At 34.2% G+C, this 24,148-nt stretch overlaps 1 protein-coding gene across 5 annotated transcripts in view; it reads right to left on the bottom strand.

Moving 5' to 3' along the window:
• Nucleotides 1-24,148, bottom strand: part of LOC128248022 (uncharacterized) — a 251,462-nt gene that overhangs the window by 105,312 nt on the left and 122,002 nt on the right. Inside the window, exon 1 of one of the 5 annotated variants that reach the window (XM_089354403.1) lies at nucleotides 11,532-11,763. The exons of 3 other annotated variants lie outside the window; for them this stretch is intronic. In XM_089354403.1, the coding sequence (XP_089210529.1) occupies nucleotides 11,532-11,730 (199 nt within the window). In that variant the 5' untranslated portion in view covers nucleotides 11,731-11,763. Of the gene's footprint in view, nucleotides 1-11,531; nucleotides 11,764-24,148 lie in introns of those variants that run through there. One more of the 5 variants, XM_089354402.1, reaches the window with a different exon arrangement.

The raw sequence follows: 24,148 nt of genomic DNA on the forward strand, positions 1-24,148 counted from the left end.
GTTCTGGGTTCAGTATTACGACATGGTACCTTGGGTGTGTCTTCTACTATAAGCCTCGGGTTGACCAAAGCCTTGGGAGTGGATTTGGTAGACAAAAGCTGAAAGAAACTTATTGCATGCACATATGTGTGTGTTTATTTTGTCCCCCACTACTGCTTGACAACCTGTATTGGTGTGTTTACATCCTTGTAACTTAGTGGTTCAGCAAAGAGACCAAAAGTTATTCAAGGCGGTGCCCCAGCATGGTTGGAGTCTAATGACTGAAACAAGTAATGTGTATAATTATATATGATGATGATGATGATGATGATGATATGTGTACATATCATTCCTCCTGCCATTTTAAAATGTAAAACAAACTATATCACAGTACAACCATAACACTATTAGAGGTCTTTAAAAGATATAATTGCATCTTTATTAGCAACAGTACAATTATTTTTACAAATATTTAGATTCTAATTTCAAAGAACTAAGCTTTTACAGACTTTTCAATATCATTTTTCTATTGTGTAATTTTCTCTAATCCTTATATTGTTTAGTGGGTTGCAGGAAAAACTAATAACGTAGACCATAGGAAGTAGCATCTACTTGAGGTTGTATTTTACTTGTATGAAAGAGAGGAAGAGAGATCATATATTTTAGCTTAGCATAATAGACTAAGATGAAAATATTGAGATTGGTTAATGCAACTCCAAAGCTTACTGGGCTTGTAACAGACTTAGAAATAAATTAAATTATGTAACCATCACATTGTCCAAGAACGCTTTATCAAACATAAAACTGTAACCACTACTCGCTAATGTTCAAATTTCGATACAATGATATTAGTGCTTTTAATGGAACAACTTGGTCGCATATATGCTAATCTATTGTTAATATTTCATTAAAACTATTTTTAGACTAAAATTTGGCCACAAATACAAAATACATAGAAAACAGAAAACATGAAAAATGTCCAAAGTCCACTCCACTCAATACTCATTTTTTATTTCTCACACACATCATCATCATCATAATTTTAGTGTTCACTTTTCTGTGCTCACATGGGTTGGATGGAGTTTATTGAAGGAGATTTCCTACAGTTGGATGCTCCTCTTGTCACCAATCTATTGCAATCCCACCTGAGGTTTGCAGTGACAAACATAATACTCAGATACTTAGTTTCAGTTTCAATATCTACATCGCAGGTTCTTTTGGTTACCATCTACCAAATACACTCACAAGACTTTGGTCAGCCCAAAATTATAGCAGAAAATGCTTGCCCAAGGTGCCATGCAGTGGGACTGAACTTGAAACCATCCAGTTGTAAAGCAAACTTCTCCACTCCCCAGCAACATCTACACACACACACCCACCCTATATTTTTTACTCATACTTAGTATATAAATATTCTTTGATCAACCCAAGCTTGATGCTAAAGACCATTTCAAACACCATATCGAGTTTTCCAGAAAACCCATCAAGGATCAAGTTGACCTACAGCAAATAATACATTCTGATATTACCAATAAAAACCAGTTAGTAGTATCCGTACAGCATTATCAACTAACAAAATATACAACCAGACACATAACACAATACTGTGGAGTGTTTGTGTAGAAACAGAAAAAATGCGTACATCTACTGGTTCAAAGGACAACCTTTCAGGTCTGCTGCTGACATTGTGCCCTTAACCCTTTTTGATAACAGAATCACCTGGGGATTGGAGTGGTGTGGGGTGGGTGGAGAAGACACACCCAGAAATGTAATAAAGAGATTTGCTTGTTTTTTTTGGGGGGGGGGAATACAGTGGAAGAATTTGTTACACCAATAACATGTACTAAAACTCCAGTTGTCTAGTCATACATAGCCAGTAGTGAAACGTATAGCTGTTGAAGAGAAAACACTGATGTAATAAGAAACAATATAGTTGGCAGTGGTGGGGGTGGGGGAGGGAGGCAATATTGAGGAAGAGGAGATTTTTCTTGTTAGTTTCTTTGTTTTCAAAGTTGTTCAGAGCAGGCACTCTGGTAAGCAGTGCTTAAATTCTTGGAAAGTTTATACACTGAGCATTAAGAAAGAGTAGGAGATGGATGAAGGATATAAAAGACAGCAACTACAAAAATATTGAGAAACTCATTTGTTTATGAAGTGGATTTGTTATTAGGAAAATGAAGTTTGAAACAAAAACTTTGGGCATCATTTCTGTTGTACAGTTGTTCCTTTGGAACAGTGCAATAGGAAGAAAGTAACCTGAAACTTAAGCCCTAGACTACAACACACACACACACACACAGACACACAGACACACACAGACACACAGACACACAGACACACACACACACACACAGAGTTAAACTGTCACTAGAACAATAGAAATGAAGAGTTTTATTCTGACAAAGAAATACACAATAAAGCGTGCTTCAACATGGATGCAAATATAAATTTAGGACAAAATAACCAGTACAAATATGTTCCATAGGGAAAATGCTTTTGATGCCAATCCATTTGTGACCATCCCTGGATCTACAATACAAACTTCCTGTTTTGAACTGATCGAAACTAAAACCTTCCATGAAAATTCCATGTTAATCCGTTCACATTCAAATTACTCTGCCAAATGTAATACTTATTTATTCACATTATTTTGAATTCATCGTAGATTATCTGATAGCTTTGCGACTTCATTGATGTGATTGCATATTTTTAGAATGACAGTGTAAGGTAGGCAGGAGAGGCCAGATCTCATCAGTTTGAGCTTGAAACAATATTTGGTTAGTTTAAAAGCTCAATGTTTAATTTATGTTCTAAACATCAGCTTAATAATGACAAAGTTATCTTCCTAAAGTCTTAATTATTTTCAAAAATTAATTGAAAACAGGCATTTTTGAAAACCATATTTCTGTTGAAATACAAAAGGAATATGGTTTTTAAAATTTGTTAAAGGTAAATCTGTGTACAAAATTATGACTAGGTCAGCTAGAAAAGATATTTTACAACACCATATCGGGTTTATCGGCAGAAACTGGATGTGATAATTTTGATTGAAATCAAAATATCACCTGCCCTGCTCCATCCCTGCTTCACATTTCTAAATATATTTAAAATATATAATCAATACTCGAATATTTCCCAAAAATAATATAAAGTTTTTATTCACAAACTTTAAATTAAAAATATGTTGTCTTTACATTCTCCCAGTTCAGCTTTTTACACCATCATGTATATTAAATTTTAAATATGCATGTAAAAAGCACCATTCAAGCATGATAGTTGCCTTACCAGCACATGTGCCGGTGGCACATGAAAAATAACATTCAAGCGTGGTCATTGCCAGTGCCGCCAGACTGGCTCCCGTGCAGGTAGTATGTAAAAAACACCTTTTGAGCGTGGTTGTTGCCAGAACCTCATGTCAGTGGCATGTAAAAGCACCCACCACACTTTCAGAGAGGTTGGCGTTAGGAAGGGCATCCAGCAGTAGAAACTTTGCCAGATCAGATTGAGCCTGGTGCAGCTTTCTGGCTCACCAGTCCTCAGTCAAACCGTCCAACCCATGCCAGCATGGAAAGCAGACATTAAACGACAACAATGATGATTTTATTATTATTAAGTTGTCAATGAAAGGCAAAATTAGTCAAATAACTTGTTACTCAAAACAGAGAAAACTCAAGCTGGATTAAGTTAGATTAAAACCTGTTCATCTTATAAGATTCACTACTTTATGTACTAAATATTAATTATGTTTCTCACCCATCTCTTTATCCATCACCAGTTCTGATGTGTGTGCACATCAAAGTTAATTTAGCTGTCACCACACTTTCACAATGTCTGAATTTCAAGGAAATATATCTAGCTGTTACTTTCACTATATTTTGTGGAAACATCCAGTCTATTCAAGTTGAAAACTGAACAGAAACGTACATAAGTTTCACTATCCATTTATAAATTGAACATGTGTGTGCATGCATGCGCACACATATACACATACATATCTGTAAGTATATTTTGTTGTTTTTATTAAACGATAAAGAGGATTATATTATATTCAATGAATTCTTTTCAAAGCAATTTACTATAAAACTGAATATTTATCACCTGTGAATTTTCCACAGGTAGATACTAGTTAATAATAATAATAATAATAATAATTATTATTATTTCACATTGTAAAATAGTCACAAAAGAAAACCTTGTAAAACAGGATAAAAATCGTTTTTGCATAACTTTGGAGAAACACACACACACGGGCACAAATACACTATAATACATAATGTTTTTAGTTAAAACAGCGTTTCTCAAAACCCTTTTTTGCCCAATGACCCCTTTAATTCTTATTCTATTCTACTGGACCCTCATAGCCATTTGATGTTTAAATAAAATCCTATTATATTTTTAGAATTAAATATTAATAGGAATTGTATAAAAAAATTGTTAGAATATGGTTAAAATAACTAGGCCAATTTATGTCACATAAATTTCAACAACAAAATCGTATCTGGACTCCCAAGGGTCCATATGGATCCTAGTTGTGAACTACTGAGTTAAGGTATAAAATGACAATGTCTAATAATAATAATAATCTTTTCTACTATAGGCAAAAGGCCTGGATTTTGTGGGTAGGGAGACAGTCGATCACATCGACCCCAGTACTCAACTGGTACTCAATTTATTGACCCTGAAAGGATGAAAGGCAAAGTTGACCTTAGAGAAATTTGAACTAAGACATAGCGAAGGGTGAAATACTGCTAAGCATTTCGTCCGACATGCTAACGATTCTGCCAGCTTGCTGTCTTAATAATAATAATGATGATGATGATGATAATAATAATAATAATAATCCTTTCTACTGGGACCACAAGGCCTCGAATTTGGGGGAAGGGGTTTAGTCAATTACACCGACACCAGCTCGTAACTAGTACTTAATTGACCTCGAAAGGGTGAAAGGCAAAGTCAACCTCAGTGGAATTTGAACTCAGAATATAACAGCAGACAAAATACCGCTAAGCATTTTGCCCGGCATGCTAACAATTCTGCCAGCTTCCTGCTTTAATAGCAATAGTAATAGAGGTGGGTTAATGAATACCAGTATTTGAATGGTACTTAATTTCATCAACCCCAGAGATGAATGGCAATGTTGACCTCAGCAGGATTTGAACTCAGAATGTAAAAGAGCCAGAAGAAATGCGTCTAAGCATTCATTCCAATGTTCCAACAATTCTGCCAAAATTCACTAATAATTTCAGAAATAGCTAGTCAAGAAAATAATGTGTGTATCTTTAAATTATCTATCTGCACACTCAGTTTTGTTCACAGGTAGGGTGTACAATCTACAGGTTTTCTTTTTCTTCAGCTTCTACTGGCTTGTATTTAGTTGGCAATTGAAATATTTAGAACATTGGCATTCATAGCGAGAAAAAAAAATATATATAAAAAAAAGACGGTAGGAGAATTATTTTAGAGACTAAATATGAATGAAGATGAGCATTTAGCTATTTCAACTGTTTCTAAACAACTATGGGATTAGAATATTAGAAATCGGCTAAATAACCTTATTTACTTGAATATTAGTTGCATATTTTGTACTTGTTTTTACTGAAAAAAACTGGGGTGCAACTTTATACATGGAGCAAAGCTAATACTATGATGGAAAAAGAATTTGTACCATGATATAGCACTAAATAAGGGGTGTAACTTATACACAAGCAAATATGGTTTACACATGCACACATCCATTCATGAAGACATCCACTCCACTCCACTCACATATGCATATATTCTAAAAAATTTATGGAACAGAAATTATTGCAGGTTTTAGCCAGTGAGATGAAATTATAAAGCACAATCCAGGAGTCAAGAGTTTGCAAGAATTCAAATGGTAACCCAAATTACCATTTCAAAGTAAGAGGAAAAGAATTAACATTTTTGTTACCAAATTCCTGTTGAAATAAACTGCCTTTGTTTCAAATAATTTGGAATATAAAGAATTTAGAAAGAAAAAAAAAATTTTCACATTATTTTACAAACAATTAATAACAATTTTTATTATTAATTGTTTGCAAAATAACATGAAATTTTAGTGGAATGTTCTAATTTAGATCACAAAGTTTTGTACCATTGAACCAGGGTTGGCCTAAAGCAGATTGGTATTAAAAGGGCCAGACGAACGATAGAAGCAACCAAAATTGGTGAAAAGTCACCAAAGTCAACAAAAACAAACTTAAAACAAAATTTTTGCTGTTTCTCTAATAATGAGAGAAATTCCATTTAGTTAAGGTGTGAGGATCCTTAATGCTGAGGATCATATATATATATATAGATGAGCAGTTAACAGTATAATGCTATTTTAAATATTATGTTTTGTCTTAAACACTAGCTGCAATTAAACTTGCCTTCATTTGTTTATAGTTCACTGGCTTATTGATTATTAACTTAAAGTTGAATACACCCAAAAATAACATAAAAGATTTTGCAAAAATTGTTGCAAGGTCAAAACAAGAGACCACATTTCCTATATAAATTAACCAAACTTTCATAATGCAGAAACTACAATATAAAAAATATTACAATATATACATTTGATATTAAGTATAAAGTGAATCTTCACCAGATGAATGCGTTCAATGTGTGTGTGTGTGTGTGTGTGTGTGTGTGTGTGTATTTAAAAAGTTTATATATTATATATGATGTACTTTTCTATATCTTTTTTAAAAAGGTTTAGATATTATATATACTTTTATATTTTAAAAGGTTTATATTATATATACTTTTATATAAATATTTTTTAAACGGTTTATTATATATACATATTTTTAAAAAGATTTATACACATATAAAAAGATTTTTATATATATATATATTTTTAAAAGATTTATATATATATATTATATATATATTTTTAATATACTTTTATTTATTTATTTATTTATTTATTTATATATATATATATATATATATATATATATATATATATATTTTAAAAGGTTGGATGCGAGTTTGTCCTTTTTACTGGAGTAATTTCATAAGATTTCTAACGCTGTTTCTTCATACACTACTTTTGAATTTACTAGTGTAAATTAGGGTAGATAGGAAAACTTATATAGAAATATTAAGTTATTAAGTGTGTGTGTGTGTGTGTATGTGTGTGTATGTGTGTGTGTGTGTGGTTAATGGGCTTGCTTCCAAACCATTTCGTCCTGGGTCTAGTCCTACTGTATGGCACCTTGAGCAGGTGTCTTCTGGTATAGACTTGGATCGACCAAAGCCCTGTGGGTGAATTTGGTAAACAGAAACTGAAAGAAAACGGGTGCGTGTGTGCATGTGGGTGTCTTCTTGTTGCAGTGTTAAAAAGTAGTGTCCTTCATTTTCAATCTGCCATGAAAACATTATTTTACGTGGAAACGGGTGACAGATGGTGACAGGAAGGACATCCAGCAGCAGAAAATGTTTCTGACCAAAGCCAGCATGGATAAGCAGACATTAAAAACAACACACACACCGTTGCAAAATTAAAGTGTTTAGTTGCCAGTGTCTACTGGTTTAAGCCGAACATATTTGAGGCACTATAAAAAAATTAAATTAATGCATATGCTACTGATCTGTGGCATATTTTAATATATGCATAAAAACTACGTCCAAACGTAACTTCCTTTAGCAACTAGCGATTTTATGAATGAATTGCAGTTTTCTTTCCTTGGTGGTTTGCATATCAAAAATAGTTTCTCTGAAAAATGGTATTTGATATACACACACATACATGCATTTATGATTAAATAGAATGATTCGGAATTATATATATGTGACAGTGTATGTGCATACACACACACACACACACACACACACAAATGTATACATGTATGAGTGTTTATAAACATACTGAATATTGTGTGCGAAGTGGGGACACACACACACACACACAAATTTACTGTTTCTTTACTGCGAGGTGACTCTTACTGTTTCGTTCTAAGGGAATTCCCCTGGAATGCAACAAAACACTCACCAATCATTAAATATATTAATATACCTTCATCTGCTTGATGTACCCGCCACCCCATTTTATTGCTGCTTCCTTCCGTTTCAAACGCAATCGCCAAATACAATTTGTGTGTGTGTGTGTACACCAACTATACTCCAGAAAATATTGGTATCTCTAAACATTCTATCAAATATCTATATTTTATTTGTATAATTTTCACCTATAAAAGAGATGTCTTTAAAAAAAAATCAAGGATAAGGATAGACATTAAACTATTTTTAGCCTGGAGCCGATGAAATAAAAAGAAAAAGCCAGTCTCCTGTTCATTCATTTAAATATATTAAGATTAGGGTGTCTTTTTCTTTGTTTTGTTTTGTTTTGTTTTTTTTTTTTGTTTTTTCAAAAACGGTGAAACTAGGGGTGTGTGTTTAAAGAATAGAATTAATTTTATTCTACAGATGCTAACTTCAAATCATGTAATTAATATCATTTGTGTGATTTCTTGTGGAAGAACTTGATAAACACCAATAAAAAGGTAAGCAGGAGAGTTTTATAACAAACCTAGACAACTGCTTTTAACTAGTGGAGTTTATCAACTTAACATTAAAAATCTTAAATGTTCGTCCTCGCTTTTGCAATGTAAACCCAAATAAGTTATCTTAAGTCTCACGATTACACGGGTTTACCAAAGTTTACAAGTAAAACCAGGAATCTGCGTACTAATATACAGTATCTGATTATTAGAAATAATTACTACTAATTAGTAGTGATAATAATAATAATAATAATAATAATAATAAGGGAAGTTTGCCAAATATCCTTGTTAAACCGATCAACTTGTTGCATAATGTTTATTCGTTTTAAAGGAGTTCCCTTCAATGTCTGCGAGATATGATGCAGCCCGCCAGTCTGGCTGGACGCTGTGGATGTTGTTGGAAGAATATTACATTACATTGAGATTTGCAGACGTTTCTTTTCTCAGTTCTAGACTATCAGAAATTCAACTTACTCAGACCAACAATCACTTCAATTTCCGTCCTTATACTCTGAGTAATAACATCTGTAATCAAATCACCAGTTAGTTCAAATGTTTGCAATCATTTCTCGAATGCATCGTACAGAAAGCGTGAAAAAACATCGTAACTGTTCGTGCGACCAATCGTGTGTATATGTATATATATATATATGTATATATATATATATATATATATATATATATATATATATATATATATATATATATATATATATATATATGTGATTGAGCTTTCATAAAATATAAAACCAGCGAGGCAACTAAGGAGTATAAAGAAGGCATCCATCACCGATTAATCTTCGGATTAATTAAAAATATAAATAAATAAATAAAATGATCGGGATTCACTTCAAATGAAATAAATGGGTTATATGTTGACATTGAAATGAGCATTGGTAAAGTATTCAATTTCATGTTTCAATCAGTTAATTGAAAAATAATAACAGATTTATAAATATCTAAAACGATGTCCAAACACTGATTTATATTTACAACAAATAAATCGAGATATTGACCGAATTTTCTCTCAGTAATTCTCTCACCATAAAAATTAGATGTTTGGTTTTATATTCAAAACCGATTCTCATTGAAAAAAGAGAAAAATAGATTTATGGAATGAATAATTAGGTAATTCAATGACAATTAATCAAAATAATTAACCTAAAAATGTGAATTAGGTCCCCCTAATACGTAAGATTCGAGTAAAATAGATACGATATAAAAGGGTGCAGTCATGACTGGTGTATAAATATATTAAATGTAGCGGGGATTGCAGTTGAGATCCGTCGAAAAATCTGATGTAAATCGACTTGCAGACAAACACGAACATGTAAATATAATGAGAGCAGCGCCTGAATTATTTAAGACTTAAAAACAGTCCATTTTAAAACAATACCAAGATCTATGTTATAATAACAACAACAGCATATAACCATTAGTGGAGAAGAGATTTAGTCTTTTCCATCACCAACAACTCTACCATCGATCGTTATAAATACATAGACATGTGTTTCCATTTCAAAGAAAACGGAAGAAATAACGGCAGATAAAATAAAAATGCCTTTTTTCTCCCCTAACCAGAACCACGACGGCGATGGTTGCCATCGTGATAAAATATTTTTTTAAAGAAATTAAGCTTTAAAAAAAAACAACCATAAATAAATTTTACAAAAATATGTTTGAAGTGTTGAAGATAAAAAGTGGGGGGAGAGGGGGGGGGAATAAAAATACGTGAAAAAATTTCAAGTAAGGGCGAGTGGTCATTATTATGTTGAAGGCATTTAATTGAATTTTCACAACACAGTGCCCTCCATTATTACATGACGATGTGTGCGTGCGTGTTTGTGCGTGCGCGGGGGGGGGCGCGTGTATGTGTGTATGTGTGTGTGTATACCTTTGTAGACACATGTCAGCATGCAATTTACATATATTCACACACGCATGCGTAACGGTTGCTACCAATGTCTGCTCGTATTTCTAGTCCGATACAACAAATCACTATCGCTTTTGATTGTGGATATGTGTGTATGAATATGTTGCATGGTTGTGTGTGTGTGTGTGTGTGTGTGTGTATACATGTGTATGTGTGGCTTAAAGAAATGAATTAAAAAGGTCGGCAATTGGAGATCTGAACCATCCCTACAACTATTCGCTTTGTATTCGTTGTAGATTCAACTAAACAACAACAGCAATACCAACAATAATGAAAGGCACATTTTTTTTTTTGTTGATTAAAAAAATTAATAAAAATATTTAGCATAATACTAATTAATGTGTGACCCGCGTAATATGATGAGTGTAGTAGTAGTAGTAGTAGTAGTAGTAGTAGTAGTAGTTGACAAATAAACGCGAAAGCCAGCACTACCTACCTCATAGTAGTAACTAACACTAGAGAAAGAACTCCGTATAGCAGCAGTAATAATAGTAATAGTAATAGTAGTAGTATAAATAGTAGTGTGGGAATTAGGGCTTGTAGTAGCAGTAGTTGTAAAGATTATTTATCCTGACGGGGTTAACACAGAGGTGATAGCGATGAAAATAAATCCAGTTGAGCAATAGCAGCAAGCTAATGAAAATGACAACAGCTCATCAGATGTAGTAACGCCTGAGCCATTATCTATTCTCTTGGTAACATCACGATTGTCGACATGGACAGCAAAGGACACATCCCTGGAGCAGTTAGTGTTCCAGATCCAGCAACAGCAGTAATAACAGTATTATTAACAATATTGTGGTGGTGGTGGTGGTGTGGTTGTTGTTCGTCTTTGATGATGTGTTGAGCCAAGGTAGGGAGAGCAATCGAGTAACAAACGAATGACCACCGGGGCTGCACAAAACCCAACGAACGGGCGATGTGCATTGCTATGTGAATGACTGCTTGGACTTACAAAGATATTTCTGAAAGGTACACGGTTCCAAAACAATAAACAATAATCGGGAATAAAGAAATAATATAACAATATATTTATGTAATATATAAATTTTTTTTTTTTTTTTTTTAAGGGGAGTTTAGAAAAAAAAAAAAAAGGAAAAGGCATTTACCACATGCTGCTGCTTGTGGTGGTGCTCTCCTACTGCAGCACATCAGCAAAAGCAATCCGCCATGTTTGAGTGAAACTAGTGGTAGTAATAGTAGTAGCAGTAGTGATGGTAGTAGTAGTAATAGTATTTGAGGTGGTGGTGGTAGTAGTAGTAGTAATAAGAACAGAGCCAAAGCAACTGACAGCCTAGTGTCAATCATTAACGCTAATACTAACAACAACAATAATAATAATAATAATAATAATAATAATAATAATAATAATAATGATGATGATTGCAGCAGATCTGGTAATAAGAGCAGTTACATACATACATACATACATACATACATACATACATAAGCACTGACAAATAGAACAAGGAACCTCCCCCCTCACACTGCCTCGCTTTCTCTCTCACACTCTCTCTTTCCTTCTCCCTCATCGAAACCGACCTGTCATCGTCGGTTCGTGCAGCTGCATGTTGTACATCCTGGCAGCTGTAGCAAGTTCAAATGGTCGGACTAGTTTTTATTGGAGCTGGTGGTGGGGAAAGGAAAAACCAGAAGACGTCTATTGTTATAGTAGTAACAGCAGTAGCGGCTGTAGTTGTAGTAGTAACAGCAGCAGCAGGTCATTAAAACCTTCTCGTAAACAACAAGCTTCTCTCTCTCCCTCTAATCGTGAGATCTGAACAGTAGTTTAGTTTTTAAATACAGTTTACAAATGGCAGATACTCGCTTTTAATGCCTACGGTGGTTTCATTTGCACGCCAGTTGTAGAAATGGTTTGATAACTGTCTTGTTATAAGTAACTGATAACATATTTAACATGTATATTATAGTATTAGAAGAGAGAGAGTAACATCTCTTGATATTCCGTCAACACTGCCACTCTCTCAAGCTCTACTTATCTGTCAAAATTCTTGTCGTAATATATATATATATATATATATATATATATATATATATATATAACAATTACAGAAATACACTTGAACCAACAAATCAGAAATTCTACCTCTATTTTTCTCGATTTTCTTCAATCTATATATTTCCCGGGAGATACGTATCTGACACAACGGCTAAGCAAAATTCATTTAAAGAAATATAGTAAACAGAAGTTTTCTACAGCGACCATTCTCTGTGTGTGTGTTTGTGTATATGTTTTCGTTCTCCTTTTAGTTTAGAATAAATTTTGACCGGCCACCTGCTTGGTAGCAAGATTGTGAAGCAAAATCTCTTGATTTGTTCATCCTTTAAGTCTTGCGGATTTCTATGGTTCTAGATATCGCGATCATTTTAAGTATGAATTAAGGATTTGCGTTCTATCCCTAGGAACCGAAGTTCAGCCATACTTTGCTCCAGATGGGTTGGTACATATCATGCATGCATGTATCTGCTAGTGTTGATTGCCGGACAAAAAAAAAAGGGAACTAATATCACCGGACAAAAAAAAAAGGACTCAATATCATAGGGATTAATATTTTTATTTTGGTCGAATCAATCACTCCCTTCCTAGACTGAATTTTGCATGTGGGGTGCACAGGGTCTTCAGCCGATACACACAAGTATTTGTGGTGTGTAAAACACGCTCGCGCGCATGCGAAAATATGGTGAAATACCTCTGTTATTGCGCTTGCGAATACTGCGCACATGAATCTCATTTACTGCGCTGTCCAGCGCACGCACACACACACACACCTGTTTGCAAGCAGTCCAATGAAAATGTAAAGAAAACGAAAGCGAAGTGGAAACTAACGAAACAGTCCCCCCCCCACACACACACCTCCAGGGATACATATTGGGATTTAGGGGAGGGGGTAAGATGGAAATGTGGATGATATTATTGCAGTAACCAAATATCCCGCCTAATTGGAAAACAAAACAAAACAATCATTTAAAATGGTGGTTATATAGATGATATGGATTGTGGCTTACATAACAGACGGCGAAAAAAAATTAAGATTTCAATCTAAATTTAGATGGTCGTGGCATTCATAAGTCGATGTGGTTTGTTTACACCTGGGAATGTGTAGAACAGAACGAAGGTAAATTGCATTGATTTTGCATGAAGTGGAGGCCTCAACGATGAAGACATTTTAAATTCAGAGCTGCAACATGCATAAATAGGATGAGAGAGACCACCAAGATAGAAAAAGATAACAACACCGAGATGCAATCGAAAGAATTTGCAATTAAAGAACTCCACGTTATTTTTAGAATTTCTAAAGATAAGGAAGCACATGACAATGGATGTAGATAAAGGCAAGAGAAAGCTAGTGATGAGTTACAAAATCTTCATTTGTTATTTGAGTACAAAAGGTGCCGAGGTCAGCTTTGCCTTTTTAAACGTTTTGGGATCGATATAATAAAATAAAGTTCCAGTCATATACCGAGGCTGAAGCAATGTTCCGATCAGGCAACATGGATGTGAAGGAGATTATATTAGATGGTAGAGAGAAAGAGAGACCTATACAAGGCGCAGAAAACAAAATCAAATAAGATTTTTACATTATTTCTTAGAAAACAGAATATATATATATACATACATACATACATACACACACACACACACACATCATTCTCTTTGATTTATTTATTTATTTATTTATTTTATTTTGCATATGCTCTTAACGGCAACAAAGAGATTTCATTACATCCAGTTTTGCATTTATGATGATTTTCCATAGAATTTTCAATTTTCATTCTCCGAGTAATTTCGGAAAACTAAAAATTTATTTTATCTATATATATATCATTTTTGCTTTTCTGGAGATCAGAATATATTTATTTATATGTGTTAATAAATATTAATGTTTAGGTGTTTGGCCAGCCCACATTATGCGAAATAAAGGGCTATTACTCCGATGCGTGCGTTTGAGTGGTTACGTGTATACATATGTACATGCTTTATACACGTGTGTGCGCGTGCGCGCACATACATAAAGATATGTTTAGTACACTCTGTAAAGTGGTTGATGATAGGAAGGGTACCCAGCTATAGAAAACACTGCCAATGTAGACATTGGAGCTTAATGTTGTCCCCAAACTCATTGGATCCTACAAAACCACTCCATCAGCACAGAAGGAAGATATTAAATGGTAAAGATATGTACATATATATCTACAGGGTGATTCAAAATTTCCGCACAGGAAAAATTAATTTTTCTATAGAAAACAGTTTATAAGATCCCCTAATCTGATCCCTCTTGATTTCTATCTTTGGGGGCGTTTGAAAGGCATGGTGTATCGCGGAAACATAAAAGACATAAATCATTTGAAGGAACGCATCACCAACTCATTTGCACACGTACCACTAGATGTGCTATTACAAGATTACAATGAGTGGGGTAAACGTATTACAATGTGTATTCAAAACAATGGTAACCATATAGAGCCTGTTGTATGGTGACTTTTCACACACACACACACATGTTCGTCCTTAAGAATGATGAGGACAATCTAGTCCTCCTTAGGGATGAGTGGTAGCTTTAAAGTGAAGAAGGGTTGCACACCACCAACCTCACTCTCTTGTCTGTAACCAGTGGCAAGACCAGGTCAAGGCGACTGGGGATGGGGGCAGTGGATGACCAAGATGTCTTATTTGCCTTACTTTGATCTCTCTCCAATGCATTGCTGCAGCCAAACTTCCTTTCTGTTGAACCATGAAAGTTTCTACATGATAGTCTCCACAGGCAGGCAGGCCTTAATGTGCTAGTTGACCCATACCTGGGACTTTGATAGGTGCTACTAATTTGGTTTGGACTAGAACTGAGGACAGTAGTGGCTGGGATGTGTTACACTTATCAAAATCTTGAAAACTGTTTTCTATAGAAAAATTAATTTTTCCTGTGCGGAAATTTTGAATCACCCTGTAGATATATATGTACATATCTTTACCATTTAATATCTTCCTTCTGTGCTGATGGAGTGGTTTTGTAGGATCCAATGAGTTTGGGGACAACATTAAGCTCCAATGTCTACATTGGCAGTGTTTTCTATAGCTGGGTACCCTTCCTATCATCAACCACTTTACAGAGTGTACTAAACATATCTGTGTGTGTGCATGCACACATAATTTTCCTTGCTTCAACCAGGGGTTGTGGCCATGCTGGAGCACCATCATTGGTATGATTATTTAGTCTAGTCCATTTCATATCCATGATCATTTTTCCTTGTTTGGTTTTGGTGAATGACCCTGACAGCATCATTGTTATACTGCCAGTGAAACAGCTGTTGAGAAACTATTTAGAGTCAAGAGCCGAGTTATAAATGAAATTGGTTGTTGCAAAACAGTAAACTTAATGTTTAAGATAGGTATTTTCTCTTCCCCCACCCCCATTATTCTTTACAAAACAGTAAGCTAAATGTCTATTTAGATGGGTTCTACTTTATCTTCAGCTTCTATAAAAAAGAAAAAAGAAAACTTTATCTTATCTAATAAATGTAGATGCCTAGTCCTCAGTGTAAAAACAAGTGACGATTGCAAATGGAAGAATTGGCTTGAACTGAGTGGGTGGGAACAATATGGCAAGGTTATAAAGTGGTTTCAACCTTCATTCCCTTAGTAACATATAAATAAATGCAAGAAAAAGCAGAGACAGGGCATGTAAGCAGTGCATCCAGTGGGGGGAGGAAAATGTAACGATATTTCAAATGACTACAAGTAAAACCAACATTTGAAAGATCAACAGATAACTTATATGACTATGTCCTAATATGAATTAGAGAAGCAGAGTTTTTTTGTTTATCTAAAAAGGACTACAATATGTTAAATATGTCAGAAGTGCAGCAGTGTCAGGCATGTTAAGTTGGTAATTGGAAGGAGAAAAACTGTAAAAGCCAGAGAGGATTAAGAGAAATATGATCTGCTAAATGTAGGAAGTGAATGAGAAAGAGACTTAAGTTTGAAGAAGGAAGATAATGTGGCTGGCAATAAGACAGCACAAGCTGATTATAAGACATTCAAGATATATGAAGAACATGTGAGGGCGACGAAGTGAAATGAGTGACATTACAATTAGTTGATGACAATGCAGGCAGTAATACTTGAAATAAGTCATAGATCAAGGCAGTCGGGATTGACCTAAGAGAGTTAAGAGTTAACAGATCAAACGGGAGGAGGAGCAACGACAAAGAAGAGTGTTGGGAAGTTATGTGAAAAATCTGTTTATGACAACATTAGTCTGGAGTTTTCTTTCTTTCTCTCTATTCTTTTCTTTCAAGAAGTGAGTCGCTGTGTGATCTGTGATGATTCCTTAACATAAGATGTATCCAATATTAGAGACAAGAGTTTTATCTGGGATTATTTCACTATATAGTTATGTCATAATACCTCTTCAAATAAACAATGTAATGAACTCTTAGGGACAAAGTATTTTAGCATGACAGCGTGAGTATATTCCATTCTAGTATGTCACAATTTTTTTTTTTTAGTGAAAATTAAGAGACAGTGTAAAATTAAAGCATTAAATAGTTTTATGTTTAAGGCTTCTTGACTATATAACAGTTATGGCTCTTACCTCTCCTGATTAACACACCAGTCATGGCAGGTGTTAATAATATATGAATCTTTTAAAGTTGATTGAAGAATATTGATATTATCACAATGATTTCATCAGTTTAATAATTATCAATTGCTGAATCCAAATGGACAAGATAAGCTAGACCAAAAAAAGCTAACATTTATAATAGATATTTATAATAGAGGCAGTTAAAATGCACAAGCCTCTAATATCCAACTGGCTAAAAAGTGTCAGCCAGCAAAAAAGTACCCAAGAATCATGACCTGGATGTGGCCTAGCCTCCTCAGAATGTAGGAAGTTAAAGGCTGAAACACTTGTCTGAGTTGGGGATTCTCCCCTGAAGACCTTCTGCTGATTAGCTCTCTTGAGAGTTTCTTATCACTTCTTAACTTTTGATAAATTCTGGAATGGCTACCAATAAAATATAGATCCAACAGTTTTTACCTATGTGAGATGGTTGTGTGGTTAAAAACCTTGATTCCTAACCATGTGGTCTCAGGCTCTGTCCAACTGTGCAGTGCAGTTCCATTGTGCAAGTGTTTTCTACATCTTCAGGCCAACCAAAGCCTTGTGATTGAATTCAATAGATAGAAACTGAAAGAAGCCTGTTGTGTGTGTGCGCGCATGTGTATGTATACATGCAGGCATGAGCCCTTCACTTGATATTAAAGTTGTAAACAAAAGGCATTGTCATATAAGTGACATTATTCGTTTTCAATCTTTTGTAGAAAAAACATGTCTGGCCATGGAGAAAACATTACTTTGCTTGAAAATGGGTAAGGGTTGGCATCCAGCCATAGAAAATCTGCCTAAACAAATTCCATCTGACCCATGTAGGCATGGAAGAATGTATGTTAAATGATGATTATTTCAAAAACCCAAAGAAAACAGAAAATCAAGAATTTGCAGAATTAGAGGGGCACAGGCACGGTTGTGTGGTTAAGAAGTTTGCTTCCAAACTACAAGGTTTCAGGTTCAGTCCCACTGCATGGTACCTTGGGCCCCAGGCCAATCAAAGTTTTGAAATTGAAAGACGCCCACTGTGTGCATGTCTCCTTGTCTTGATATTGCATGAGAGTTGGAATTCAGTGTATCCAAGAAGTGCCATTCACTGTATCTGGCCATGAGGAAATATTACTTTGCTTGGAAACAGGTATGGGTTGTTAACAGGAAGGACATCTGGCTGTATTAAATACACTTCAATAAACTTCATCCAATTTGTACAAGAAATTTCAAAACTTGTAAGAGATGTTCTCACAAAAACAAGTAAAACACCATGGCATTCACAGATTTTGGTTGTTATTGGCAAGTCCAGTTAAAAAAATAAAACTCATCTGTGTAGATAATTATTATACAGAATTTGAAGCTCCCCCAGTTCCCTATAGAAGATGATCTGCTTCATCCTTTATCCAGATATAAAACATTGTAGCAAAACTAGTGATCGAAGTAACCCTTATTATATCAAGTTTGTATAAGACCTGTGAAAACCAACAACAGCTTTCCAAAGCAGCTGGGAGTTTGTATCAATACTTCACTGAGGCATCAATGAATTTATCAACAAAAGGAAACTTCAAAGGTTCCTATTCATACCGGAATGATTTTTATTTTATTTATTTCTCTTAGTTTGTGGTGGAATAATATAGGTGCTTGATACCAACATTCTGAATTTCTTTAAAGCATCAAAATATAATTTCTTAGCTTATTTAATCTCACATGAAAATTACATCCACTTCTAGAATACTTTTGACCTCTCAAAGCGCAATCTACACCTCTAAAGAATTACAACAGGCACTTGGCTTACTATGCCAAATGATACCATTTGTATCATCATCATCATCATCATCACCATTTAACATCCGTTTTCTATGGTGGCATGTGTTGGATGGTCTGACAGCGTCCAGTGCACAACAGAGCTACAACAGACACCAATGCTGGCTTTGGCATTGTTTCTACAGTTGGATGCCCTTTCTAGCAGTGGTTCTCAACCAGGGTTCATATAAGATTGGGGGAGGAGGGGCACACAACAAAATAGTAAATTGGAGATCCACAATGGTATTTTAAGGGGCCCCTGAAAACATTTTTTACTTTAGACATATGTATTGCAAGAAACAGCTAGATTTTTTTCTCTAACATTTTATGTGCAAAAAACAAGACAGGAATTTTGAAAGAAGTTTCCATAAAACTAAGTTTTTAAACATATAATGGTTGGGGGGGGGGGGGTCCCTACCAGAATAAAATAGTAGTCAAAGGGGTCCACAGATAAAAAATGGTTGAGAACCCCTGCTTTAGAGTGTATTGGGTACTTTTTGTTTGTGACACTAGCATTAGTCGTGTTACATAATAACTTGCAAGACAAAGTAAAGAAGAAGAAAAAAAGGAGTATATTTGAGAGAGGAACAGGTGGCTTTATGCCAAGTTTTGAAAGCTAAAGTACAAGGGACTCTTTGGAAATCAAACCATTGATGTATATTAGTTTTTCGAAATATGAAGATTTATTTGCTTTATTATTATTAATATATATAGTTAACGTGGTATAGTTACTATCTTAAAGGTAAATGGTAGTGAAATGCTAATTGATTTATATGGTAGCTAGTTTATTTATTTTTACATTTTATTGTTTGTTAAAATTAATTATGTTAGTAGTTTTGTTTTAATTTAAATATTGGGGGATAATTTTCCCTCCCATATGAAGATGCTGTAAAATATATCAAATCCTTTAAGAATGATATTTAACAGGCTACTGTAGACATTCATCAACGATGGTTTGTCTTTTACTATGGGAACAGATGTTCTTGATGAAACATTATTACAATATGATAAACCTGTAGCATTTTCTTCGGGGGTCCTTAATTTGATAGAGGTGCAATGGTAGAGACTAATCAGATTGTCAAAAGAGGAGTTTATGCAATTTACAGAAGCATTTCTTCCAGAAATATTCTAATCAAGTGTCAGTCAGATCAAAGGTTTGTTTCACTTGTGTTTGACAACAAAACCATGAAGATGTAATGATAATATGAATGCTTTTTATTTTGGTACAAGGGCAACAACAATCTTGTAGGGAAGAGCAAGCTGATTACATCAACCCCTGTGCTCAGCTGGTACCTATATTTTCTAGAGTTTTGAAAGGAAAAAGAAAGAAAGAAAAAGAAAGGGAAAGAAGGGAAGGAAAGAAAGAAGGAAAGGAAAGGGAGAAAGACAGGCAGGCAAAGTTGACCTGAGTGGCATTTGAACTCAGAATGTAGCGAGTCTGAAGAAATAGTGCTAAGCATTTTATGCATTGCACTTACAATTCTACCAGCTTGCTACCTTAATAATAATAATAATAATAATAATAATGGTTTCAAATTTTGGCACAAGGTTAGCAGTTTTAGGAGAGGTTGATTACATCAGCCCCAGTGCTTATTTTATTGACCCTCCCCTACACACAAACACACGCAATGTACAGGAGATGTGTATAAGAGTGAATAGAAAATTGGAGTCAGGAAGTGTTGGTGGATGAGTTGATAGAAGTGCGAGAGGTAGGTAACAGGTGGTCGGGAATGAGAGGAGAGGCTAATGAAGCAAATGATAAACAAAAGGAAGCAGTGTGATTGATGTCTAAGGGAGAAGACAAAAGAAATCAGTCAAGGAAAAAAAAGGGGGGTGATAAGAGGCAATAAGAAAATGCATGCAATGGATGTGAAGCAATGATCTCTGCTAATACCATATCTATTTGGCTATATTGCTTCTTCAGAGCCAAAGACATATGGAATGTAAGTGCTGGAATCCATGAACTTCAGATGGTCAGTTGTAGTTTTTGTCTATCAGTAGTTCAAGAGAGCAATCACCTGCATTGGCTGATACGGAATGTCCAGCACTTACGTAAGACACCAGGAAGGTACAAGCAACACACAATTTCATTTCATACACCTGTCATTTTTACTTAAGTCTTTTAATACTAACCTGCCCAAGACAGCTTTGAATCTAGGATATAAACTTCCTGTTTTAAAGGGATCTAAATTAAAAACTTCCATCAAAATTCCATGTTAATTTATATTCCAAATACCTGATTATTAATGACAAAGCTGATTTACTAAATTCTTCATTAAGGGCTAATCAGTTGAAAAACATATTCCTTCAGTAGCAAATTTAACCCTTTTGGTACTAATCCTGCCAAGACAGCCCCTGGTTCTAAGACACAAACTTCCTGTTTTAAAGAAATCTAAATTTAAACCTTCCACCAAAATGTTTATTTATGTTGCAAATACCAGTTTGATAATGACAATATTATTTTACTAAATTTTTCTTTACTTTTAAAATTAAATGAAACGGAGGCAGGGTGTATTTGGTCAGAAATATGGTAATGGAAGGGTTAAATGAAGAATCTGTGTTCTTCCAAAACTTATTTCCATTTGGTAAAATGGAAATAAAAAATGTCTGAAACTTTAGTCATAGAGATCAGTCACCTTTCCAATTAAGAATCTCATCTGTATTCTTCAACTAATTTTTCTGTTACCACCAGCAACTAATCATAAATCTATTTTGACAATTTCAGAAAGTGCTGCCAAACACTCTTGATGCTTTTGCCATACTAACTTGATAATTTGTGGATTTGTAAATCCATTTTGCCAATAATATTCTAAATAAATAAATAAATAAAATGAATAAAGAATAAGCACTATTTTTATTTTTTGCACTGAATATGGAAGATGTCAGATATTCATCATCCATCAATTTGATGCTTTTTAGGAGAGAAGCTGTCCTCCATTCCACAATTAAACATTTTTATTTATTTTTATTTTTTTTAACAAACAGCATTATTAGAGGTTGGACATAAACGTTTCATTTTCTCTGATTCTATAACCATCATCAGAATAGAATTAAGTAAATCTCTCTCTCTCTTACTCTGTAATGCGATCATCTATAAAAGACAACAGGACAAGAGTGGAAATAACCAAATGTCTTCTCTTATAGTGTTGTTTGTCAATATATGCAAGTGAAGGAATATACATAGAAATAGATGAACATATGTTAAAAGGACGTGGATGACTGGTGGTGATGGTGGTGATGGTTGCAAAATGGAAGCAGCTGTTATAAAAAGAATTGTTGTGATGGTAATGAAGATGACAAGGATAGAGCTTATGAAAAGAGATAAAATAGCAGAGATGGTGAGTGAGGAGGTAAATTTCAACCTAAGATAATTCTAAGGACAGAAAAGAAGCTGATGCTGGAAACTATGATGATGATGATGATGATGGCAATGAAGATATTAAATGAAAAGATAGAGGCAATGGCAGTGGCTTTGATGATAAGTCACATATTTGAAACTCAGATAAACTTAATATCTCAAGAGTCTTTGGTAAAGAGTAAATACAGGGCTGTAAGAATCAAAGACAGACACAATGTCGGAGTCAAAAGCAATTATTGGATTGTGAGAGTTGGAATTAGTAAAAATGCACCAACAACATCTAAGTGACAATTATTTCCAATTTCACAGATAATAATTTGACTGTTTTCTGTGCTGAAGAATAATCAAATCAGATTTAAGGGTTTTGCATAAATGAGGATTTGATAGAAGCGATTGTGTTTCTAAGAATAAGACTTAGAAAATATTGGAATTTGGATTGTTAATTTAACCTCCGTTCTAATTAGATATGTTTCTTTGATTAATGCTACAGGAATAAACTCTTCAAATACTAATATAATTATAAACAAAAATGAGGGGGTGGGGGGTTATGTATCTGATTGAATGTATTTCTTCTAAAATGGTCATTTGTTAAGAAGCTTTTAATTTTGATGTACTTTAGATTTTTGAACTGTTAAAGAAAGAGGTGCCTTTCTGATTTTTAACATCATCATTTAACATCCGCTTTTCCATGCTTGCATGGGTCAGATGGAATTTGTTGAGATGGATTTTCTATGGCGGAATGCTCTTCCTGTCACTAACCTTCACTTGCTTCCAAGCAAAGTAATATTTCCCCCCATGGTCAGGCATGTTTTTTCAGGAATATTGGAAACAAATGTCATTTGTATGGCAGTGATACATGTTTGCAACCATCACATGATCTCAACACATGCACGCACACTTTTTTTCAATTTCCATCTACCAAATCCACTCACATTCCTTTGGTCAGACCAGGAGTGTAGTGGAAGATAATCTTTCCTCTCGTAATATTTCTACAGATTATTTCTTTACATTTTTTCAATTTATGGGCTTTTTGATAAAACTATTTCATGTTTTTTTTTTAATTTCATTATTTTTGTTTTGTGCAAAACTGCTGGTAACTTCTTTAATAAATAATATGAAAAACGACAAGCAGCCAAGCTATAGTCTATACTAACAAACTGAAGTTTAATAGCGACTACACCAAAAGAATTGGCTGTCACTGCATTTGTTAATTAATTAATTAATCTAATCAATTTGACTAAACTATAGGCGATACTGAAGTTTACTAAAGGCAATAATCTAAAGATTTTAGCCTTCACTGTGTTTGTAAATTTAATATATAATCTAATTAAATTTACTAGATACATGAGAACAATTGTAAATATTTGTTTAGTTATGTCGACAGTAAAAGAGGAACCGACTGAACACCACAGTTTCTCGTTTATTATATCCTCGTTAGAAGCCAAATACTTAACGAGAAAGCACAGTGTCCAGTCAATTCTTCCTTTGTTGTCCCCAGTGAGGTCGTATAATAAATGACAGTAAAAACTATTTTGTGTATTAAATTAATTTACAAATGCAGTGCTGGTAAAAATCTTTCGGTATACCAATAGTAAACTTTGGTATGAAGAATAAACACTGCTGGCACATTGTTAATTAACATAACTTTAAATGGGTTCAGGTACGAAAAAATAGCTGGATAATTCCTGATGGCCATATATGTTGTATGATTTCAATCAATATAAGAAATATTTGATTTAGTTTAATTACAGACAGAAGTCAGAGTTGGTAGTATCATAGTTTGATGAATCAGAGATGAAGGTTCTGTCTACTAATTGTACAATCTTCAGTAAATGCTGAATGAGAGCTTAACATTTTCTTACAAGTTAAGACAAAATAAGACACCCTTTTATTTTTTTAAAGAGATGGAGCAGTACAATTTTTCATAAATAAAATATTGAACAGA

Source organism: Octopus bimaculoides, chromosome 6 (assembly GCF_046866305.1).
Source record: "Octopus bimaculoides isolate indiv1 chromosome 6, ASM4686630v1, whole genome shotgun sequence".
Lineage (NCBI taxonomy): Eukaryota > Metazoa > Mollusca > Cephalopoda > Octopoda > Octopodidae > Octopus > Octopus bimaculoides.